The sequence below is a fragment of the Stigmatopora nigra genome, chromosome 7, assembly GCF_051989575.1.
Source record: "Stigmatopora nigra isolate UIUO_SnigA chromosome 7, RoL_Snig_1.1, whole genome shotgun sequence".
In the NCBI taxonomy this organism is placed as follows: Eukaryota; Metazoa; Chordata; class Actinopteri; order Syngnathiformes; family Syngnathidae; genus Stigmatopora; species Stigmatopora nigra.
In genome coordinates, this window is record NC_135514.1 from 8,246,046 (window position 1) to 8,266,468 (window position 20,423).

General features: G+C 37.5%; 1 protein-coding gene across 2 annotated transcripts in view; it reads left to right on the forward strand.

The window, feature by feature from the left end:
- cdkal1 (CDK5 regulatory subunit associated protein 1-like 1) overlaps positions 1–20,423 on the forward strand; it is a 100,172-nt gene that overhangs the window by 48,529 nt on the left and 31,220 nt on the right. For both annotated transcript variants that reach the window (XM_077720930.1, XM_077720931.1), the window contains exons 9-10: positions 7,863–8,029; positions 15,412–15,557. In XM_077720930.1, coding sequence (XP_077577056.1) covers positions 7,863–8,029; positions 15,412–15,557 — 313 coding nt within the window. The remainder of the gene's footprint in view (positions 1–7,862; positions 8,030–15,411; positions 15,558–20,423) is intronic.

A 20,423-nucleotide genomic window follows, 5' to 3' on the forward strand; every position in this document is an offset into this window, starting at 1 on the left:
TGCGTGCCAAAACACCAATCTTATAAATTGTAGAAGAGTAGGTGAAGTCAATTTGTGATCGCTATCAACATGTAACTGCGAACGTGACTTGAAAACACAGAAATGCAAACACTTAAATTTGTACCGGGCTGCAGCTTAAAAAGGAACATTATAAAAATGTACTCCAAGTGCTCTCCAATGATAGAAAATGTTTTTCTTTTTTAAAGACCTCAAAAGCATTTAAAAAATGTCTAACACTTAATTGTGTTCTTCTTGTTAAATAAATACTTTGCGTGGTTCTAATAAATACTGTTTCAAGCAAGATTTAACTCGTGCAGCAAACATGAAATTTGTTAAGTCATTAGCCCAGAGCAATTATGCATGATTGAATACAAATACTAACATTTACATAAAAATTCCGATATTTACTGTATATGGAAATCATAATAAATAATGTACATTGCACTGTCATTAACAAAAAAATATACATACAATATAAACATTATGTCATTGACATTAACTTACAGAGAACACTACGAAAGGTACAAAGTGAAGTTCATTAGGGTTTGCCACAGTAACTCATTTTACACAAACATGCTGGCTAAGCGAATTAACAAACACAAACATGATGCCTGCCGGTGGGTCATGAATATATTAACATAAATACTGACCACACGTATTATTATTTACCAAATTAGTCCCTGTATGAGCACACAAACCAGTGTGCACACACCCTTACACAATAGGAAGAGAAATTAGGCCGACAGCCTTGAATTAAAGTTGGCCCTTATTATGTCTGATTAATCATAGAAGCATGCTTGTGTGTGTGCGTGGGTCCGCATGCATGAATGTGTCTGTTGTCTTGACTTCTTTGACAGCAGATATGAACTATTACCACCTCAATGGCTTTTTAATAGGAAGTCATTTCCATATGTTATATGAATGTGGGTGTGTATGTGGTTCTCCCAGTGCCTTCCTGTTCTGTAGGCTCTATGAACCGAGATGTGATCTGCCCCCTACAGCTTCCTTTGACTCTTAGACCCTCTGACACTCGCTGCTTCTTTGGCTCTCCTGCGTCTAATCCATGCGCCCTGTTGACATCCGTCCTCCCCTTGGCTTTAACTCATGTGCTTTTAATGACACATTGTACATGTTCATTATTCTGATAGACTGACATTGGGGTCAAGTATGGTTGAAAACTCTTTGATGGATAACCCTTTATATAGGAGTTTCTAATGTCTTGTTATATCCTACAATAGAATAAAAGGGTTTCAATTAAATAGGGTTTGAATTAACTCGATAACAATGTTATGATATTGCATTAAATAAAATGTAGTTAGTTTACTTGCTTGTATGTGTCAATGGGCAAGGCTCCAAAACTCACTAGACCAATGTCAGCAGAATAAGTATTTTAAAAGCATGCATATTTCCTGTTTGCTATGACGAGCAAAGGTTATGCTAGTGCCGATTAGTGGTTTTCAACTAACATTCAGAGGACTTAATTGCAGACGAAGTCCTCGTTCCCATGCTTGATGCTATTTTGGCGGAATCGTTTTGGGCTTACTGTTGGTGTTTTGAAAGATTTAAAGGTGACAGCTAGCCACTGTTTGCTATTACAAAGCTAGTATGTGCTCCGTGAGGTCGATATCCAATATCCTGAGCAATTCAAATCGTCTATCATTGGAATTTTTAGGAGGAATTTGTCTGCTGCAACCATAGATGTCACGTTAAAGTGTATTTTATTATTTATTTTTGATGGGGGGTCAATGTAAGGGGTTCAAATTAGAGTGAAATTATTTTGGTGTACAAATGGGGAGGAAAAAAAACTTTGTAGCGAGGGAGTTTACCACAAAAGAGAAGTTAAAGAGAGAAAAAAGATGCGAGTGACGAGTTCTGCTTGTTACCGTCAGTTTCTCAAATAACATAAGCACATTGCCAAATAATATTTCAGTTTTTACATAGGGTAGAACATAATTGAAGTACATTGGTACTATATTTTACTTTTTTTTTATTCCTTCAGTTCACAATTCTTCCACTTCACTGGAAATATACAGTGCTCAGATGTCAAGGGTTTTACTTGTCCCTGCAGATACTCTTTCCTCTAATGTTGCCGTCCATCTTCTTTTGAAACTTCACAAGGTACTTCTGTCTTGACACATGAAAGGATAAAAGAGAGCATATAACGTCTCTTTCTATAGATCCTATCCCTTCATATACACATCCACAAACATCGGCATATATACCAGCAATCACACACACAGGCGCAAGCACAGAACTCTGAGCCCCTCTGCCAATTACTTCGGATATATCCATACAATATGTCTGACCCATATATTATATGGCACATTTTTTCCTCATACATTGCATGCTCAAAAACACACCAGCAGAAGCTTTGATGTATCCAGGCTCTTTATCTCACATGCACGCGTGCACAGAAGGTCATGCCTGTAGTTTGGAAACTCGGTGAAAGTAGGTTAAAGCTGACATGTTGTTTAAAGGATCATGTTGGCTCTTCATTAAAGTTGCGCCCGTTCATGTACATCCATGTGTGTGTGTCTGCGTATGTATTCACACACATTGGTGTACGTGCATACATGCATGTTTTTTTAAATGTAAACATGCCTTAGAGCAAATATTTGCATAATACAAGTGTATGTTGATTTAATCCGTGAGGATGATGCTACCTGCCAGGCTGCCCACGTACTAGATCAACATCACTTGTTACTCTAAATTAAGCTCTTTAATTATACCCGCTGAACTCTGTGTGTTATTTGTTAATGCATGAGTAAATGTATGGAAATGGGTGTGTTCTGGCAATGATTGTCTGTTTATAACTTTAAATAAAATTTACATTATTTGATTTAATCAAGCAAATCAAAGCCGATCAAGATACAATTCTTAAAATATGGTTACTCTCTAAATTTTTTCTAGAGATGTGATGGCTAACCCGCGGCTCTCGAGCCAAATGCGACTCCTGGCCACAATGAATGCGCCTCTTTGCTTATATTTCGTATATACTGTGGCTCTTTGTCTCATTTCATGTTTCTCTTATTTTTATTCTCTCTTAAAATCCACTCATTTATCAGGCCCATTAAAAACAAATGTTAGTTAATTTGGCAAGTTGGATTGTTGCTTTGTAAGGGGAAGAAAGTCTTATGGTGAATAATATGGTTTTAATTGTGTATTTGTGTGTGTGTGTCTGTCGGTTTTGGCACATCACTGCGTGGTATGGCTCTTCGACTCTTGCAGTTTATAATTGCTGCTCTTTGCATCGAACTTGCTCGCCACCCCTGATCTAGAGGAATAACTAAAGCATGCACAAATATAGTTAAAGAGCAAAAACAGTAATCCCCTTTTAAAATAACATCAAACGGAGAGTGATTTGTTGTCCAAACAGTAATTTATAGCATCACACACCGTAATTAGGGAAAATTGATTTATCTTATGTTGTAATAAAGTTATGTCACAAAAGTTATATGGATGTCAGGAAGCTGCCCATAAATCACAAAGCACTTGCACATACTTTATAGTTAATATTGACAATGACAAATGGTAACTTGCTTTGGCCAGCACAATGTCTGATTTGTCTCACTTGCTTTTAGTTGCTCATGTTTCTACTGTCTGTTGTGTTGGCTTGACTTCATCTCTTTCCTGAAGTGGGTGGAGAGGGTTACTAAGGAGGTATGAGACAGCCATGGGGCCTTTGACTATTGGATGGGGGCGGGACCAACATGATTGAAGGTCAGACAGGCCTTCAAGTCAGAAGAGCACAGCACAAAAATAATTGCCCGTTTATGTATGAGATGTGTGTGTTCTCGCTCCTTCTTCGTATGTGATTAACAAATGAACCATTTCTTGATTGTGGTTATGGTTATTTATGTTTGAGCGCATATAATTACAAAACTCCCACCTTTGTGTCTAATAAACAATCATGTGGTGACAGATCTCAAAAAGTACATATTGCACGGATTCACCACATTATTTGTCAGTATTTGCCAATATTGATGGCATTATTTGTTGTATGGAAAACTTGTTACAAATAACTGTTAGTACTCTGGAAGCTCTATAATTATCATCACTAGAGATATCTGACTACCATCGGTCTTTTCATGTAAGAATTTGTATCTAATACTGGTCTCCTCATTCCATTTTTTGCTTTGTTGAAATTAGTGGCTACAATGATAATTTTGTCACCAATATTTTTGTAGCTTTCCTATTATATTTAAGGAGCGCTGAACTGAGTAGACGGCACTTAAAGATTTAGCTGCCTGCCAGTTCAACTCGCTGCCTTCCTTGACCTTTAGGCGTATGAAGCTATGGAACGTTAACTTGCCTCTAATACAGGGTCATCGTTTTGAAGCCCCCCTACTGTTAAATTTATGAGCAATTATCTTTTTGAACACCACTTGATGTGTTCCTATTTATTACAATAATTCTGAACATAACACAACAATACACTGCCTGTTATTTCAATTCTTTTTTTAGCTCTGTGTTGTTTCTTTGTGTGTTATGCTGTGAATTAATAGTTTGAATGTGTTTGGGGAAATGTATCGATCCAAGTGCTGTTTATCCTCTACTCTCTGTGTTAAGCGGATGTGTGTTTGTGCATATTTATATTCCATCTCATTAACATCTCCATGGGAATCGACTCAAGAGTTGACAGAGGTCAAATAAAGGGCAATCAGTTGAGTTTGACAGATATTTAAATAAGTTAAAAAGAGTGTTTGCTGTATACATAGGGCTCTTTTATCATTTGTTTAATTTATATATACATATATGTGCACATCCATATGTATATATATATGCATGCTGACCTGTCCGTGCCATTTCTAATGTGTTTGACCCATTGTGGATTTAAAATGCTTTAATTTAGAGACAGTGGACAAACAATATACATGCTGTTAAATCTGTTAATCTAAAATACTTAAAGGGATCTATGTAAACTGTTATTACTGTTCATGAGGTCATGCACTTTCTTACTGGTTATGTGAGCAGTAAAGTTAAGATTGTAATGCACATGAAGCTGATCCCATTATACTGTATCAAATCCTTGTTTTCCACAAAGCAGGACACAGCTCAGCATGCTATAAACTCTTTTGATATGTGGAGGCGTGAGAGTTTGAAATTGAACGCATACCATCCTATTGACCAAATATGTGTTTACATGGTCAGAATAAAGATATGAATATAATATGCAATGATGCAATAGATTGAGCCATATATGTTTTTATCCTCCCGTCATGCTTGCTCAATTGCTTAGGATGCTGTATGTAGTGTAACAAGCAAAGGATTTGTTTTAATTCATGTTAAGGAAAAAAAGGGTTTTACTGCAGTCTAATGGGATCATTTTCATGCTCACATAATCTGCAATCTGAAATGTTTGAGGCCAGAGGCAATATACATGGTATAAACTTCTGAAAAATATGGGATTGCATAGATAATATACATAAATACAAACTATGAAAAATGTAAGCAGAAGCACCTGTAGAATAGAGCGGAAAATATTCTGTAATTTACCCCGGGCAAATGTACTTAAAACATCAGCATTTAATTTAATCTTTAAGGGTTCAATTGATGTAATGTGTTAAGTCAGTCAAGATTAGAAGCAAAGTTTTTAAATTTCTATTCTATATAACCTTGACCTTCACTTTCTGTAGACTCGTATAGCACCCATGCTTAAAAAAGGCTTACTTGCTTCTTCAAATCTTAAATGGATAACTAGCAAGTTCATTAAATGAATTTAATGAACCAGGCTATTCCGATTGTTGGACCAAGGTGAACTGTGTTTAATTAATTGTATAGAGTAGCAAATATTCGCCTCATCCTGTGTTTGTGCATGTGACATTGCTTTATATCCGATTATATGTGATTGATGGATGTGTTTGTAGGTGCAGTTGTCCTGCAGAAAACCATTAGTGCAACTTATTGTCAATGATGATGAACCTTAGAGACGCTTTTAATCTGGACAATTATGCCACCATCATCTTTAATCTTTCTGGTCAATGCACACCTTTAAATATGTCGTTTTGCTCCTCTAAGTGTTCCACACTAACACACATCCAATTAGCCACACCGTTTTTCCTCTCTGAATGACCACATGCATCTTTCTCTCCAACTCCACTTTGCTAATGGTAATGACAGTTGTGTGTTTGTGAGTGTGTACCACTGTCTGCCTGCAAGTGCAAATGCATTTAGATTTGCTTGCATGATCCGGGGATGTCCTAACACATAGCTTAGGCAGACAATCAACTATTTCCTGACCTACAGCCAAATGACAGTTAGCTCATTAAGTTGTAGTAATAGTGAGTGTTGTTCTAATTTAGGATAAAGACAGATAAGTATACTGTTGCTCTTTATGACCTTCACCTTTCTGTAATACATGATTATCAGCTTTTTCAATTATTGGGAGTTATTGAGAGTTACTATAATGGCCTGAAGCATACAATCAATGTTAATTATTTATTCAAATTAAGGGGCACATTTGCTTAGCATTTAGGCATGGTAGTTTAAGATAAATAAATCCATGAACATTCTTTCGAGTCTTTGGCATAGACAATGATTTTGGTTCATTGAAGTCCTTCAACTTCTAACTAACAATTAAATTATTTATTTTGGTACATTATCTTGCTGCATGATGAAGTATCCCACGATCATTCTAGCTTTATCCGTACTTTAAATTACAGACCAAATACTCATGTAGCGATGTGAGTAATGTCATTTGCTGCCTTCATGTGTTGCATCAATGAAGATTAATGAGATGCCTCAGAACAAAGCATGCAAGCTCAAGCCATGAGGTAACTTCTAGTGCGTGTGTCATGGATGAACTAAGTTTAGGATCATCTTAAGGAAGACCTGATTATTTTCTGGTTAAAAAAATAATGAGTTCCTCTAACATGAAATTGTGATGAATGAAATCTTCCCCTGTTCAAGTCAATTCTTCCTGCAAACGTACAACCCAATTAAGGTGCTAGGGAATCCAATTAATATAAACATAATTCCCTAGGAAGTTCTACTCACAGTAAAGAAGGCCCTTTGTGTACTACATAATTCTGGTTAACACACTGGGGTTAAGTTATACATGTACTTACCTTGGCAGTTAAGTGTTGAAGCAGAACCGAAATTGAAGCGGTGTCTCAACTTTGCAGTAGAGTTCAGTTATGATTGTTGGAGTCCAGTTTAGAGTTGTTCATCTTCTTCTTGCATGTTCCCACCACGGGCTATGAGGCGTTTTCATAGCAGGAGGATGGCATGCAGCTTTCTAATGAGTTAAGCAAGGGTGAGATGAATGTATGTGAAACAAATATAATCCTTATACCAAGATACATACATACTTAATTACTTGTCTATTTATTCATTTATTTTTCCTTGGTTATGTACTGTACCGAAACTACAAAGCACATTCCCCAAAAATTGCAACGCTGTACAAAAATTCCAGCAATACCCTGCAGCGTTCTTTCAGTAGTATTTTGGTGCTCACTAGAGAAGCCCCTTAGAACAGAGACTCCGGGGACCGCATGGTGGCATCAGCTGCCATCAAAGTTAGGACAGAGAGGGAATGGAAATCCAGGGAGTCAGTGGCTGAGTCACACCTTAGGCAAAAGGCACTCATTCCGAAAGACAGTGATCAACCAGTCACACGGCAGGATAAGACACCATCTCATTCAGGAAGAGGTCCGAGCTGGTGTAGTTGAAGAGTCAGTCAGCAGTGTCGGACACACAGTGGGCTAGCGCACTGCAGCATAAGATCAGCTGTAAAAACCTTATATTTACATTATATATTTCCTCAGTTTAAACTTCTTTAAGCTTCAAACAAGCCATTGAGCTCATTACATTTAACTTGACTGTTTCCCTAGAGTGATTTTCTTGTTTTTATGTCTCTTTAGAGGGAGTTTGTGAAATCTGGCTGACCAGTGAAGACACTGGAGCTTATGGTCGAGACATTGGGACTGACCTGCCAACTCTTCTGTGGAGGTTGGTGGAGGAAATCCCTAAAGGTGCCATGCTCAGACTCGGAATGACCAACCCACCCTATATCCTGGAACACTTAGAGGTATGTCAATCCCCCCAAAATGTTTACCAAGAATATAATTTCTCATTATTGACAAAATACCAAGACATTTTATACAGAGACAGTTTCAGTGTTTAAAGAAATATATTTATCACTGTTGCTCTGTTCTGTCCTTTTTATTTGTGTGGTCCTCCCTCCAAAGCATATTGTGTTATCCCTTTTATTAGAGAAATATTGCTTTGTCTAGATTTAATAAACTAAATGCCTTTCTGTTTTGCTTAGCAAGCAGTATAACTGCAAAGCTCCATTCATTAATGCAGTTCATTCTCTCTCTCTAATGAGTCAATTAAGGACAATTGTGTCCTCTCGAGTAGTCTCATTTTATCAGTCGTTATTGCCTTCCCTAATGGAACAATAGACATTGTTATCCACTCTTTCGCTTTCCGTTCAGTCTGCTCTTTGCTATGTGTCTGTCAGTCTGGTTTAGTATCATGGAAATCTCCCAATTTTCATGCTTTCTTTCTTAGTATTTTATTTGTATATCTATTGTGTCAGTCAGCATCAGCAGCATAACCTGTTGTTACAATTCTCTATAGGCAATAGGCATGCTAACATCTGTTTTCATACAATACATTCATTTAGGGGAATCAGAAATCCCTATGTGAAAAGAATCCAATGGTACATGGGAGTTGGATTGGCAAGTGACTGTTATTTGTTGGAAAAATGTGGATGAATCAAAAAATGAAATAACTATAAACACATCACCAATGCGCCATTTAATTCCAATAAATCAAGTCAATTGTCTGGAGTGTTAAAAGTAGAACTAGAAGAATAAGTCCACCAAAACCCAACCAATGTTGTTTGCTATTGTTATCTTTTTTTCTTTTCACATCTTATCTTTTGAAAATGTGATTAAATTGATAAAATAAATAGAGGAGCACCCCCTATTTACGAAATTACTTCGTTCTAGAAGTGGTTTTGTAACATACATTTTTCACACACAGATGGCAGCTGAGATGAAATATGTAAACATGCACGTAAACACGCTTAACTTCATGTGATGACAATTTCTCGTTTCCTAACTGGAATTTCTTTCATATCTGGAAATAAAATGTTCCCAATGAGACTTTTCATAACCTAAATATTCCGTATGCAGGAAGCTCTAACCTAGAAAAAAAGTAAAGGAGACATACTTGTCAGGTTCACAACATGAATGCAGTTGAATGAAACAATTAAGGCTGATTGGTTATCATAAACTGAAATGAGGACAGAACCGGGGGCAAAACAGGGATAAAGGCCCGGGGATAGATTTGAGGGGTAAAGATGACTGAGAACAGAGGTGTGGGATGTAGCAGTGGAGGTTTTAATTAACTTGGGGTTAATGGAGGTGGCTAATTGTCCCCCAAATGTATAGGTGGGATTTCTGCTTGGTTACATTACAATTAAAAACCACTCTCCTAATGATAGGGAATAACAATTAACCGATAATTAGAAATATGCTTGGATGACACACTAGCCTCGTCTCTCTCTGTGTATATCTTAATAATAATTTCATATGCTACTAACCGGTTTTTTGTTAATGTCCATGCATTGCATTAAATTATATCTATTTCCCCTTCTAATTCCTCAGTCAATTAACCTACATAGGAAAAGATAAGAGTCATCTTCTTCAATTTATCATTGCCTTTTGTTGATTATGTCCCTCATTTACCCTTTCTCCGCTGAACTTACATCCACACTTCATTTCTCGATTTGTTTCTCGCTTACTTTCCAACAAGCTTTCTTGACCTACTTGTAAACTCTTCATCTATGAAGTTTCATATCAAGTGTCTATACTTTTGGTATATATATTTTCTATTTACCTACTTCATTAGGAGGTTATTAGTTGACTAATGGTTCAGCAATCTAGATGAATGAAGTAGTTTGATGTGGGATCAGTTCACATGCAATGCATGATTACTCTACAATTTTCTGGAGACCAGTAAAGGGTGCAGTCCGTGTACAGGGTATGCAGTATAATAAATAACCTTGTAATCTTTTGCAATGTATGTTATACTTTGCAATAAAGAGCAGAACCTCTAACTTATGAGTCCCCACAAGTTGTACGGAGTTGAAACCAATATACAACTTCTCCTCACACCTGATTGCATTTCCCCTCAAATCAGATTTGTGCAAAGTTTCAGTGGCCATTACTAAAAAAAAATAATGGAATATACACTGCAATGACAGTGGAATTTTTGTCATTTATTTGAGGTACTTGCATCTTCCCTCTGTCTTAATTCACAGACACACACATGCAGTTAATAGTTGTCAGTTAACTATCTCTTCTGGGCTTTAAATTTGTACTTTTACCCTAATTGCAGTCCATTTTGTCCAATCTTTTTTCTACCGCTTTTAACATGATGGTGGTAAGAATGGTTTATTGATGAAGTCGATCCAGCTGTCATGGTTAGTGAAGGCCAAATTATACCCTGCACCTTTTTCATTTTCAAAACAGCAGCATTTATACTGTAAAGCAGAATCATAGTAAAAGGTTGTGATTGACATTGGAAATGCTAAGTAACCTCTCCACTCCCCTCAAAAAGTTCACCCCTCCAGGTGCACTCACACTCATTTTTCTGTGCCTCATCTTCTTCTGAAACCTTAAACGTATAATTTCCTTTCACGTGTTGCCTGTTCTTTTTTTTCATCTTTCTCCCAGACAACCACAGTACCACTTACTGATTGGAGCAGTTACAAGCTGAGTTGCCTCTCAAGGTCCTCTGCTCTCTGACATTTTACTCGATTGCATTGGGCAATCAGTATTTCCTTTTAGACTAATTTAAAATAAAATACAGTATTTTTGTTTCTTGTTTTTTCTCCCATTTTACACTTTCATATTTTCAGCCATTCTTCTTGCTGTCCGTTGAACCACATGCTAATACATAGCTAAATGGCTGTCAAAGGTTCACTGGTTTTTCCCTTGATCATGTAAAGATTCTATGCTTTGCACAAGATGATACCTGTGCTGCTGCTTTTGCAAGCCTGCGTGTGATTGAATTGAGCATGCTAGCATTAAATGAGGTGTGAAAGTAGCCTAGTTCATAGCAATCAGCCAGGCTTAGAAGAATGAAATTGCTTTTGTCCATTAAACATCCTTCTCAAAGTTCTTCCGAGTTTGAACAGAGAAGCATTAGATATGCTACTCACACGTTGCGTGTTGAGTGATGTGCAATAGTGGAGTTCTCGTTACTGCAATTTAAGATGGACAAACCCAAGAATCCACTGTACTGCTGCTGGATGGGGCGCTCCACTTTTGGCCTTCACCAGTGCAACTCTTTGCTAAGAAAGTCATTCAATTTGGATGTCGGTCGGATGTTACATATGTGCGTTTTCTTGAGTTTGCCTAAGCATTTTGACACTTGACAAGTGGCTCTCATGCCATGTTTTCACCGAAACTATTACAGCCGGTTCAATCTTGGCCTTTTGCTTTAAATACAAGTGATAGCATATTTAGTCTTACAAAATCGAATGTTCATAAATACAGCATAACTATCCGGTCTCAACTCTCACCTTCACACTGAGACTTACACATGAGAAAATACTTAAGCACACATTTGGGCACCTCCCAAGAGACCATTTTCTTTTTAATGAAGGCTTTGGGCCTCTTCACATTAGCAGCTTAATGTACCATTGTGGCAAAGACCCCACTCCAAATGAAGCCACACTGTAAAACTGTTCTCAAATGCATCTAAATTATGACCCCTGCCTTCCTGCCTAGTCGTTTCTTTTCCTGAATGATGGTCGTTAGATTTAAAGTTTTCTGCAGATCATGTTAGTTGAGGTTATTGGGGTGGCAATTTTCAAATAATTCCAACGTGGTGCTCGTCTACTATGATAAATGAAAAACTATCCGAAGAAAGCATTCGGTGAACAGAGACTTTAGTGGGGTGCCATTCATCTATCGTTATAACAAGCCACAGAATGTGCAGCTGTTTTGCTCCACCTCACTAAACACTGTAGATGAAGGCAGAAACGTGCCCCATGCTTCTGAGCATTTCTGTGCAGACACCTTTGTTCTTTGGCTAGGAAGTGTTTTAATTGGCCTGCTTTCCCCTCCTTTTCCTTCACTTGGCTGGCACTAGTTTTTGTGTTATCCTGCTGAGAGTGTGGCTAACTCACAGTTTGTACTCCTATCATATTACGCTTAAACTTGAGCAAAGAAAATTGAAAGAAATATGCTCACTTATTAAGTAATATTTAGTTGCCTAATTCTCTGGCATCAATCTGTTCTCACAGTTCTTAGGAAATCAAAGGAAATAAGCAATACATATGCAATATTTGGTTTTTAGTTGTGACAGTTGCCCTGAAGATTGATTTAGGCTAAGTGCAAAATTATTAACAATTGTTTGGAACTGTCACCTTTATTAAAGGGTGGTTTAAAATTTAATTTCGAGCTTTTAAGGATGCTATATGTTCATAACCTGATTGAAACTAACACTGTACTGATGTGGCTTTACTACATCATGAGTGATAGTTTCACCCTAACTGCTATAAGATATCATTTAATCAGAGCAGAGAGTAGTTTGAAACATCTATTTCGAGTGCAAAAGCCAAAGCACCAGTAAGTTGATAAAAAGCACATCTATCAAGGCTTCTTGTCCTTGGCCTTTGCCCTTTTTTTGTGAATATGCCCGCCAACACTGCCCTGCCGCTCTTCTATTGGACATAGTTTCAGATCTCTCAGCGGCGGCTCTCATGAATAGAACATTTCTATCTGTGGATCTCACCTTCACACAAATTCATTCTTACCACTCTAACTCAAATATCCAGCAACACTCTTGCATGGTAGTTCCATCCCCTACAACAAACACTACAAATGGCTTTGTCGACAGTAGACTATGTCTCTTACACTTGTGTCAAATGGAATTCACTTACATTAAGCCACCGTCAGATGGTCTTACAAAAAATTGAGAAGCATTCTGATTAAATAATTTCTATAGGTTTTCAGCATCAGTTGTATTTGTTTTTGTCAAGCATTAGAAGAACATGGCATCCGACTTTCAAGTTGAATCGAAAGTTAATTTATAGCATTTTCTCCATTTAAGCCATGGAACGTGAACAGGAAGGATCAGGGAGGAAATGTCAAAATTAATAATTTTATCAAGATAAAACATCATAGCTTTATGTTTGTTTGAATTAAAGCCAAGACATGAACGTGTTACTATGATACTTCTGGGGGCCTCCCGACCATCAGAGCTCATTTTCCTTTCTGTACTATTTGACACATACTTATTTTCCTTTCAATGATATCAGATTTAAGGGGCTACATATCAGATCCTTTGAGTTAAGCCTGTTAAGATAGAACCTTTTAGATATTTGTGTCTATCTGAGTTGATAGAGGGAAGATGAAAGGACTTGTCTTGTGTGAATGAGAGCAATACTCTTCACGGGGGAGGGAGGAAAAAGTGTTGTAGTGATAAACAAAACAAATGCACATGCACCACATTTAAAGGAAAAAGCTCGTCATCGACAAGGTGACATTCTGTCGTTATCTCAGCATCATTTTTTTTCTTTGGACACGCTAAAGCACTAAAAACGCCACCACACTGCACAGATCACTAACGACATAGATTCATATCAGGGTTGTGGATAATGATTGGAAGATGGGATGTAGTCTGTCAGATACGCACGATAAATTGCTCATGTGAATGAAAAGTCCTCCCCTCTTAGATTAATCCCACAGTTGCTTTCAAACTATAACATTTAGCCCTCATTCACCACATGTACACATACGCTCTGGTCTTCTGGGAATTATACTCTATAGGGAATCTGGATAGCAATGTATTGCTGTACCTAATAAAGTATGCTGCTTGCATAGAAGGTACTAAATGATGCAACAGTATTCACTGTGCATTGTTTCGTGGTCTTGTTCTGGGTGTCTGAGTTTATGTAAAGGATTGTAGTTTGTTTTTTGATATTCACTGGCGCCATGATTTTCACTGACAAGGTGACTTTATTCCAATGAGAATTGCGATTTTGTCCGTCTAAATAAACATACCGTATATGTTGTCAAATGAATGTTAATTGTCACAAAATAGTGTGTAAATAATGTGTCTTGCAGAACAAAAGTTTTCCTGTTATTATATGTTGCTTGAGTTGTTCCTTAGGGTAGCCCGGTGGAGCAAATGGTTAGCGCGTTGGCCTCACAGCTCTGTGGGTCTGAGTTCAAATCCAGATAACGTCCACCTGTGTGGAGTTTGCATGTTGTCCTTGGGGCTGCGTGGGTTTCCTCTGGGTACTCTGGTTTCCCTCCATATTCCGAAAACATGCATGGTAGGATAAGGGGACACTCTAAATTGCCCCTCGATATGGGTGTGAGTGTGCATTGTTGCCCGTCTCCATGTGCCCTTCGATCGGCTGCCCATCGATTCAGGGTGTCCCCCCGCCTCTGGCTGGAGACAGGTAGGATTGGCTCCAGCACCTTCCGCGACCCTAATGGGGATAAAGTGGTTCTGAAAATGAGATGAGAGAGATGAGATGAGTTGTTTTTGAATCATTTCTCACGCAGTCATACACTTGCGGCAAGCCGATTTCCATCACCAATCAAGCACCTTTTTTCCCTCCCTACAAAATTAATTATTTCTAATTTGGAGCTTGCAGTGGTCAACCCCCTGCGGTGGGCTGTGACTGAGCTTTGTATACCACTGTGTGTCTACAAATGTGTATGTACATGCACACATCTGCATTTGTCTGTGCATGAAATAAGAACGTTCTTCAATAGATCTATAAAGAGAAGATGGACTGCAATCAGCACATTCTTGTAAGAAATCATTAAATCATTTCTTTCTACACTCTCCTTTTATCTCTCTCTCTCTCCACTTTTTGTGGTGATTAACATACTAATGATAACATCCTGATTATGTCCATCATAGAACTTTGACATCTCTACTCTCTCCAGCTTTTTAGTTTAGGATATTATAGTGCAAAAAATGTAATAGCACTGCAAACTGCCCTAATTAATAGGACGTATTACAGTGTATATTTGTTTAAACAGGTCCTACAGAAAAGACTGCAATTATAATAGAAAACAATCTAAATTAATGGAACACACCAGAAAAGGAAAAGAAATAATAGTTTTCGCATTTCTTTGGAAATGACTACACAACCTTTGTAATAAATGTAAATCATGTATGTGCGTAAAGAAGCAGACAATTGCCTTTATTATTACGCAAATTATCTTTACTTTTATATCAAAACAAATGTGGTCTGTCACAGTGTTATTTATTCCCTTGAAATAGAGCTATGTTGTACTTGGAACATTGCAACATTACTTTTAATATTAGACAAAAACATGAAGACAAGTCACTCAAGTTATTTTGTACTATTTTAAAATATTTTTGTTTCCAAATCCCTTGACATATTTAATTTTTCTTCCTTTTTAGGACATGGCGAAGATATTAAACCACCCCCGTGTTTATGCCTTCCTTCACGTTCCTGTGCAGTCAGCCTCCGATAGTGTTCTCATGGACATGAAGCGCGAGTACTGCATTGATGACTTCAGAAGAGTGGTTGACTTTTTGAAAGAGCGGTAAGACCAACTGTTAAATCTTTATGTTCTTGCGGGTTTGAAATGAATCATGAGCTCTATGTTTTCATTTTTCATCAATGATGCTATTTGGTAAACCTTTTCAGATTGCATTTTTAAAGTCCTGTGGTTGAGACTTTCTGGGTTTGCTCAATTGTTTCTTGGAGTATTCTCACAGGTTGTGTTAGCATTCTTTGGGCATTTAGCCCTTGATTACCAAGTCCACTCTAGCCTTGCAGGCCTCAGCCCTCCAGGTGCCTTTTTGGAGTAAACCACTCTTAGATCACAGACACAAACGAGGATCAGCAGCGTATAACTAGATCAACTTTAAATTAGAAAAAAGGCTTTATTATATTCAGAACTTGCAAACATCTGTCTGATCCGACTGTCACATATACTCAATGCTGGTGTGCTTACTGAAATGCAATCCTTAGTGTTTGCTCAACCTTGTTCTTACACCTGGACTTACGCTTATTCCTTTATTATATTCTTATTTGGTAATACTATTCTGAGCAATGAAAACAAAGATCACTCCTGCACAACCACTGTTCTGCCTGTTGCAGTGCAACCTTGGAATCTTAATTTTGTTTTGACGCAGCAAAATGTCAGTACTGACAACAATTTCCTCCTCACACTCTCCTTGATAAAACATTGAATGTCAACATTACACTAAAACTCAATTTCACCCTTGTGGAACTTTTTCCTGTTTAAAAAAAATAAAAGCACAGATTTTGATTGATTGTCTTTGCGCTCAAATATCAATAAGATCATACACCATGCAGTGATTCAGATGAAAATGAGTTTATGGCTTACTATATATCAAGTTCAAATCTCCTCACATTACAGAGAGATTTAGCAGTCGGATTTGTATATTATATGCAAGAATGTTATTACTGTTGCCAGATGATAACCTCTCTTCTATAAGTAAAGCTTTACCTTGGAATTATATTATATGGCAAGCACGCATGTTTTCAGATAAGAAGCATCGTTTGTGATTCAACTGTATTTCGATGATAAATATGACATTTTCCATCAGCGTATTTGCTTTTTTATCTGACTTACAGCGCTGTCACATATTAATACGTTAAGGCACATATATGTAGCTCCTTTTCCTTAGGCTGGTGAAATCAATTCCAGTTTTGTGCATTTATGCCTGTATAGAATTGTATATTTCATGACGATATAAAGACAGACCAAATTGTACAATTGCTAATGTGCTTTATTCAGGCTAAGTTAGTTTAAATAAAATATTAGGTAATTTGTTTTTCCAAAATGTTATTGAGGAGGAAAACCAGACCTGCCTGCTCATTTATGATATTAACAGTCACTCAAGGGTATGGAACATAATTTAGCGTTAGAAGTGTTATACCCATGTTTGACACATTTACAATGACATATTTCTTTGTAAAATTTATGTAGGGTTTTGTGTTTCCTTCTGCTTTGTCGATATCGTAGCACATTTTTTCCACTTGTCTGTCAAACCTGTCTTTAAAAAATAGTGGCCGTCAAATTCGTCTTAGTGTCGTTTTCACTGTGGCTTTTTTTTCTGTTAAGGACTGATGCCTTTTAGCATCGCCTGGGTGTTGATTTGTAGCTTAGGTGATTGTTTGGCCTAGTGGAAGTCTCCTCCACTGTCTCCAGTTGTTATTTTAGTCTAGATGTAATTTAACACAGTGGCACTAATCCTAAAAGGCTGTGGCAAATGTCTAAGGTGACATCCAAGCTCGCCACACTCCATGCATCACATCATAGGATCTTGTTTTTACTGGCATCTTAACCCACTCTGCAAATCTTTGCACTTATTTATGCCGGATCACTCTATTTTTGGCTTTTGTTACCTAAACTTTTGTAACTCAGTGCTGCTACTTTGTTGATCCAATTTAGCTTTAGGAGTATTAACTACAACAGTCATAACATGTGACTTCATGCCTAAGAAAAGGTCAGAAGAAGCTAATAAATATACCAGCTATGTCAGTGAAAGCATGTTAAGACTGTCCTCACATATGGCCATCTGTGTGGTTAAATTCTTCACCTTCTTGTCTATTTTCTTTGAGACTAGTTCTTCTCAACAGTCTTATACTTGGATTTTCCTTTCTTTTTCTGTTATTAACGTTTATTATTTGAATTCTATATGTATTTGGATTTGATCTCATAGTATTCGGCTTTTATATGAAACTTTGTGAAATTTACTAGTTGGGGGAAGTTACTATACATTGTTTAAGTCCAAAATAATGACAAACCTTTGTGTATGTGGTCTGCTATTGACCTTTTTTATTTACATAGGTACTCTGTCACAGCTGACAACTCAAACTGAAAGGGGATTCTCTGTGTTTTTGTGTGTGAAGGTTGGCAGGTGGTTGGGTTGTAAGCTTCACAGATGACAATTTGTGCTCTGTTAGGCCAAATAAAGTTAACTGCAAAGAAAGAGACAGATCAGCTCTTGTTCGGTGCAAGGTCAGGGTTTATCTGCTCGACACACACATGCCAAGAGATAAATATGTTTTTTCTGCTTCATGCCACCAACATTGCAGAGGTCATGGAAGGTCAAATGCTTCTGGCCTTTCTAATCAGCAAAAACATGCAGACTCTCATTGGACCTCCCTCCTTGAAATCCTTCACATTGGATCTTCATTGTAAAATTGAAGGTAGAAATGCTTGGGAGGTTTTTGAAACATTCTTTTCATTTTTCTCATGCTTTTTATTTTGTCAAAATGAAACATTGAGCAGGAATTCAGTTGCTCCTTCAGTGGAAATTACAAACACGGTTTTGTAGTGAGAACTCGGTGGAACCTTTGTAGTATTGATAAATCCATCTGTCCATCCTTCTATGTTCAACACCACTAATCCTTGTTGATGTCATTGCATGCAACAGACAATATTATAATTGTCATAGTTGTAGTTTGCAGAATTGTTGATGTAAATGCATCCTACTTTAAGTGTCCCACTTTAGAATAGAATATAATTAATGTATTGTATTATATTCTGTTGTACCCATAACGTAACTATTTTCTCTAATTCCGTTCAATCAAAAATGTTTTGTATGTGCATAATTCAAACGAAGCAATTTTTTTTTAATTAAATTTGGTCATTTGTCATCATCGGCCAACTTTTTACACCATTTACTTCTCACTCTTATCAATTAGAGTCAAATAATGAAGTGTAACCTTTATTTAATGATGTATTGAGAAAATCCTGTTATGCTGTCATAAAGTGGTTACACAGTGAGTGAACATGGTCATAGGATTCTCCACACTTATTTTGTAGTATATTATATGATCAGGGCGGACACTCCTCCCCCACAAGTTCTCGGATTAATCGTGTCTGGACCACAGGGGCCAAAGATGAAACGCTTGTGAGTGTCAGGGGATTGATTGGCGCTGTCTGTGCAGAGAGGAAGAGAGTTTGTCAGTTATTTTGTAATGCATAACTACAAGGCTAGTTGCTTGAACTGGAGGTCTTACCAATTATGCTACCAGGAAGGTATTTATGATAGGGGGTTACCTGGGAATGAGTGGCTTCCAGGCATTCTTGGGTTCCTGTCAGCTTTGTGGAATGGTTCTGACCTATGAAATATCTGTTCATCCCTAAGGCGTGGACATCCTTTTCCTAAGAATATAATACTTCTACCATATATATCTGCTCGACCGGTTTTCATAGCGATCTAATAGTTTTGGTACAGTTATAAGTGCAATGACTGAAAGGAAAGGAACATTTAATTTAATTTTTTAAGTTGTGTGCAGCTCGTGAGCTTCTTGGGGAGTGTACATTTGTCGTTCTAAAAGAATAAGGTGGATTGTTGGACAGGTCAGCAGGTGCTTTAATATGTGAACCCAGCAGGTGACTTGGACAATGACCTTTAATCTAAAATGTGACCTGTGGGAGAATAGCATTCTTCTTTTAATCCCCCTTTTGGGATTCTGTTGCCAGTCTACTTTATTTTTAACCTTCTCAGTTTTACATTATGTTTCAAAACACTTTGGTGCATTTCAATCATCTTGGGGATGCTGTTTTGCGCTTGCAAACAGTATGAAAAGTCCATCTTTTCCAATTATTTTGGATTAGTTGGATATTGATATATTAAATTACATTTTTACACATTGAATGCTACTCTACAAGAGTGATACTGTTTAAAACAACCCACTTTTGTACATTTTTTTTAGGTAATTTATTACCTACTGTCATGTCACCCTAACTGTTAGTATTAGTGTTTAGTATTTTAACAAATGCATATCTCTACAAACTGTGGGGTAAAACCTAACCCCACTTGTTGCAAATGATCTTGAATAGATAATTTTTCTCTTTTCTAATTTTAGTTATCACATTTTTCTCTACCAAATAGCAGTCTGCAAAACACTGTGTTGGACCTTCTTGTTTGCTTTGTCAAACTGTCTGTAAAGTTGATGCTGGTGACTGTTGATTGAATGTGTTGATAACTTGCATTTTTGTGTGTTTCTGTCTGCCAGTCTGTCTCTTGAGTGTAGTGACTGGCTCCAAACGGCTCCAAGATGGTTGTGTTTGTGTAGTGTCTGTGTTCATGTGTTAGTCATCTCTATTAGTCAGGAGGAGTGACAGGGTGATATCAAGGCTCCCTGTGTTTCAAGAGGACACAAGCAGCCGTAGCGTGACTACTTTGTGTGTGAGTGCGTGCACATGCGTGGGCGTTGCTGATGACATGCCTTCATTGGTTTACTGGTCACACTCGTTCAGGTTTTAGGTATCAGATGAGGCTAATGTTTCACCGACATAGCATGCAGGAGAGGCGTCAGTCTCCCCGGGGGCCTGGAAAGAAAACGAGAAGTGAAAAAAAATGGTGATAAGCTTAGAGTGGGGAGGAAAAAAAGATGGAAATGTGTGCGGGGAAGGTAGGCG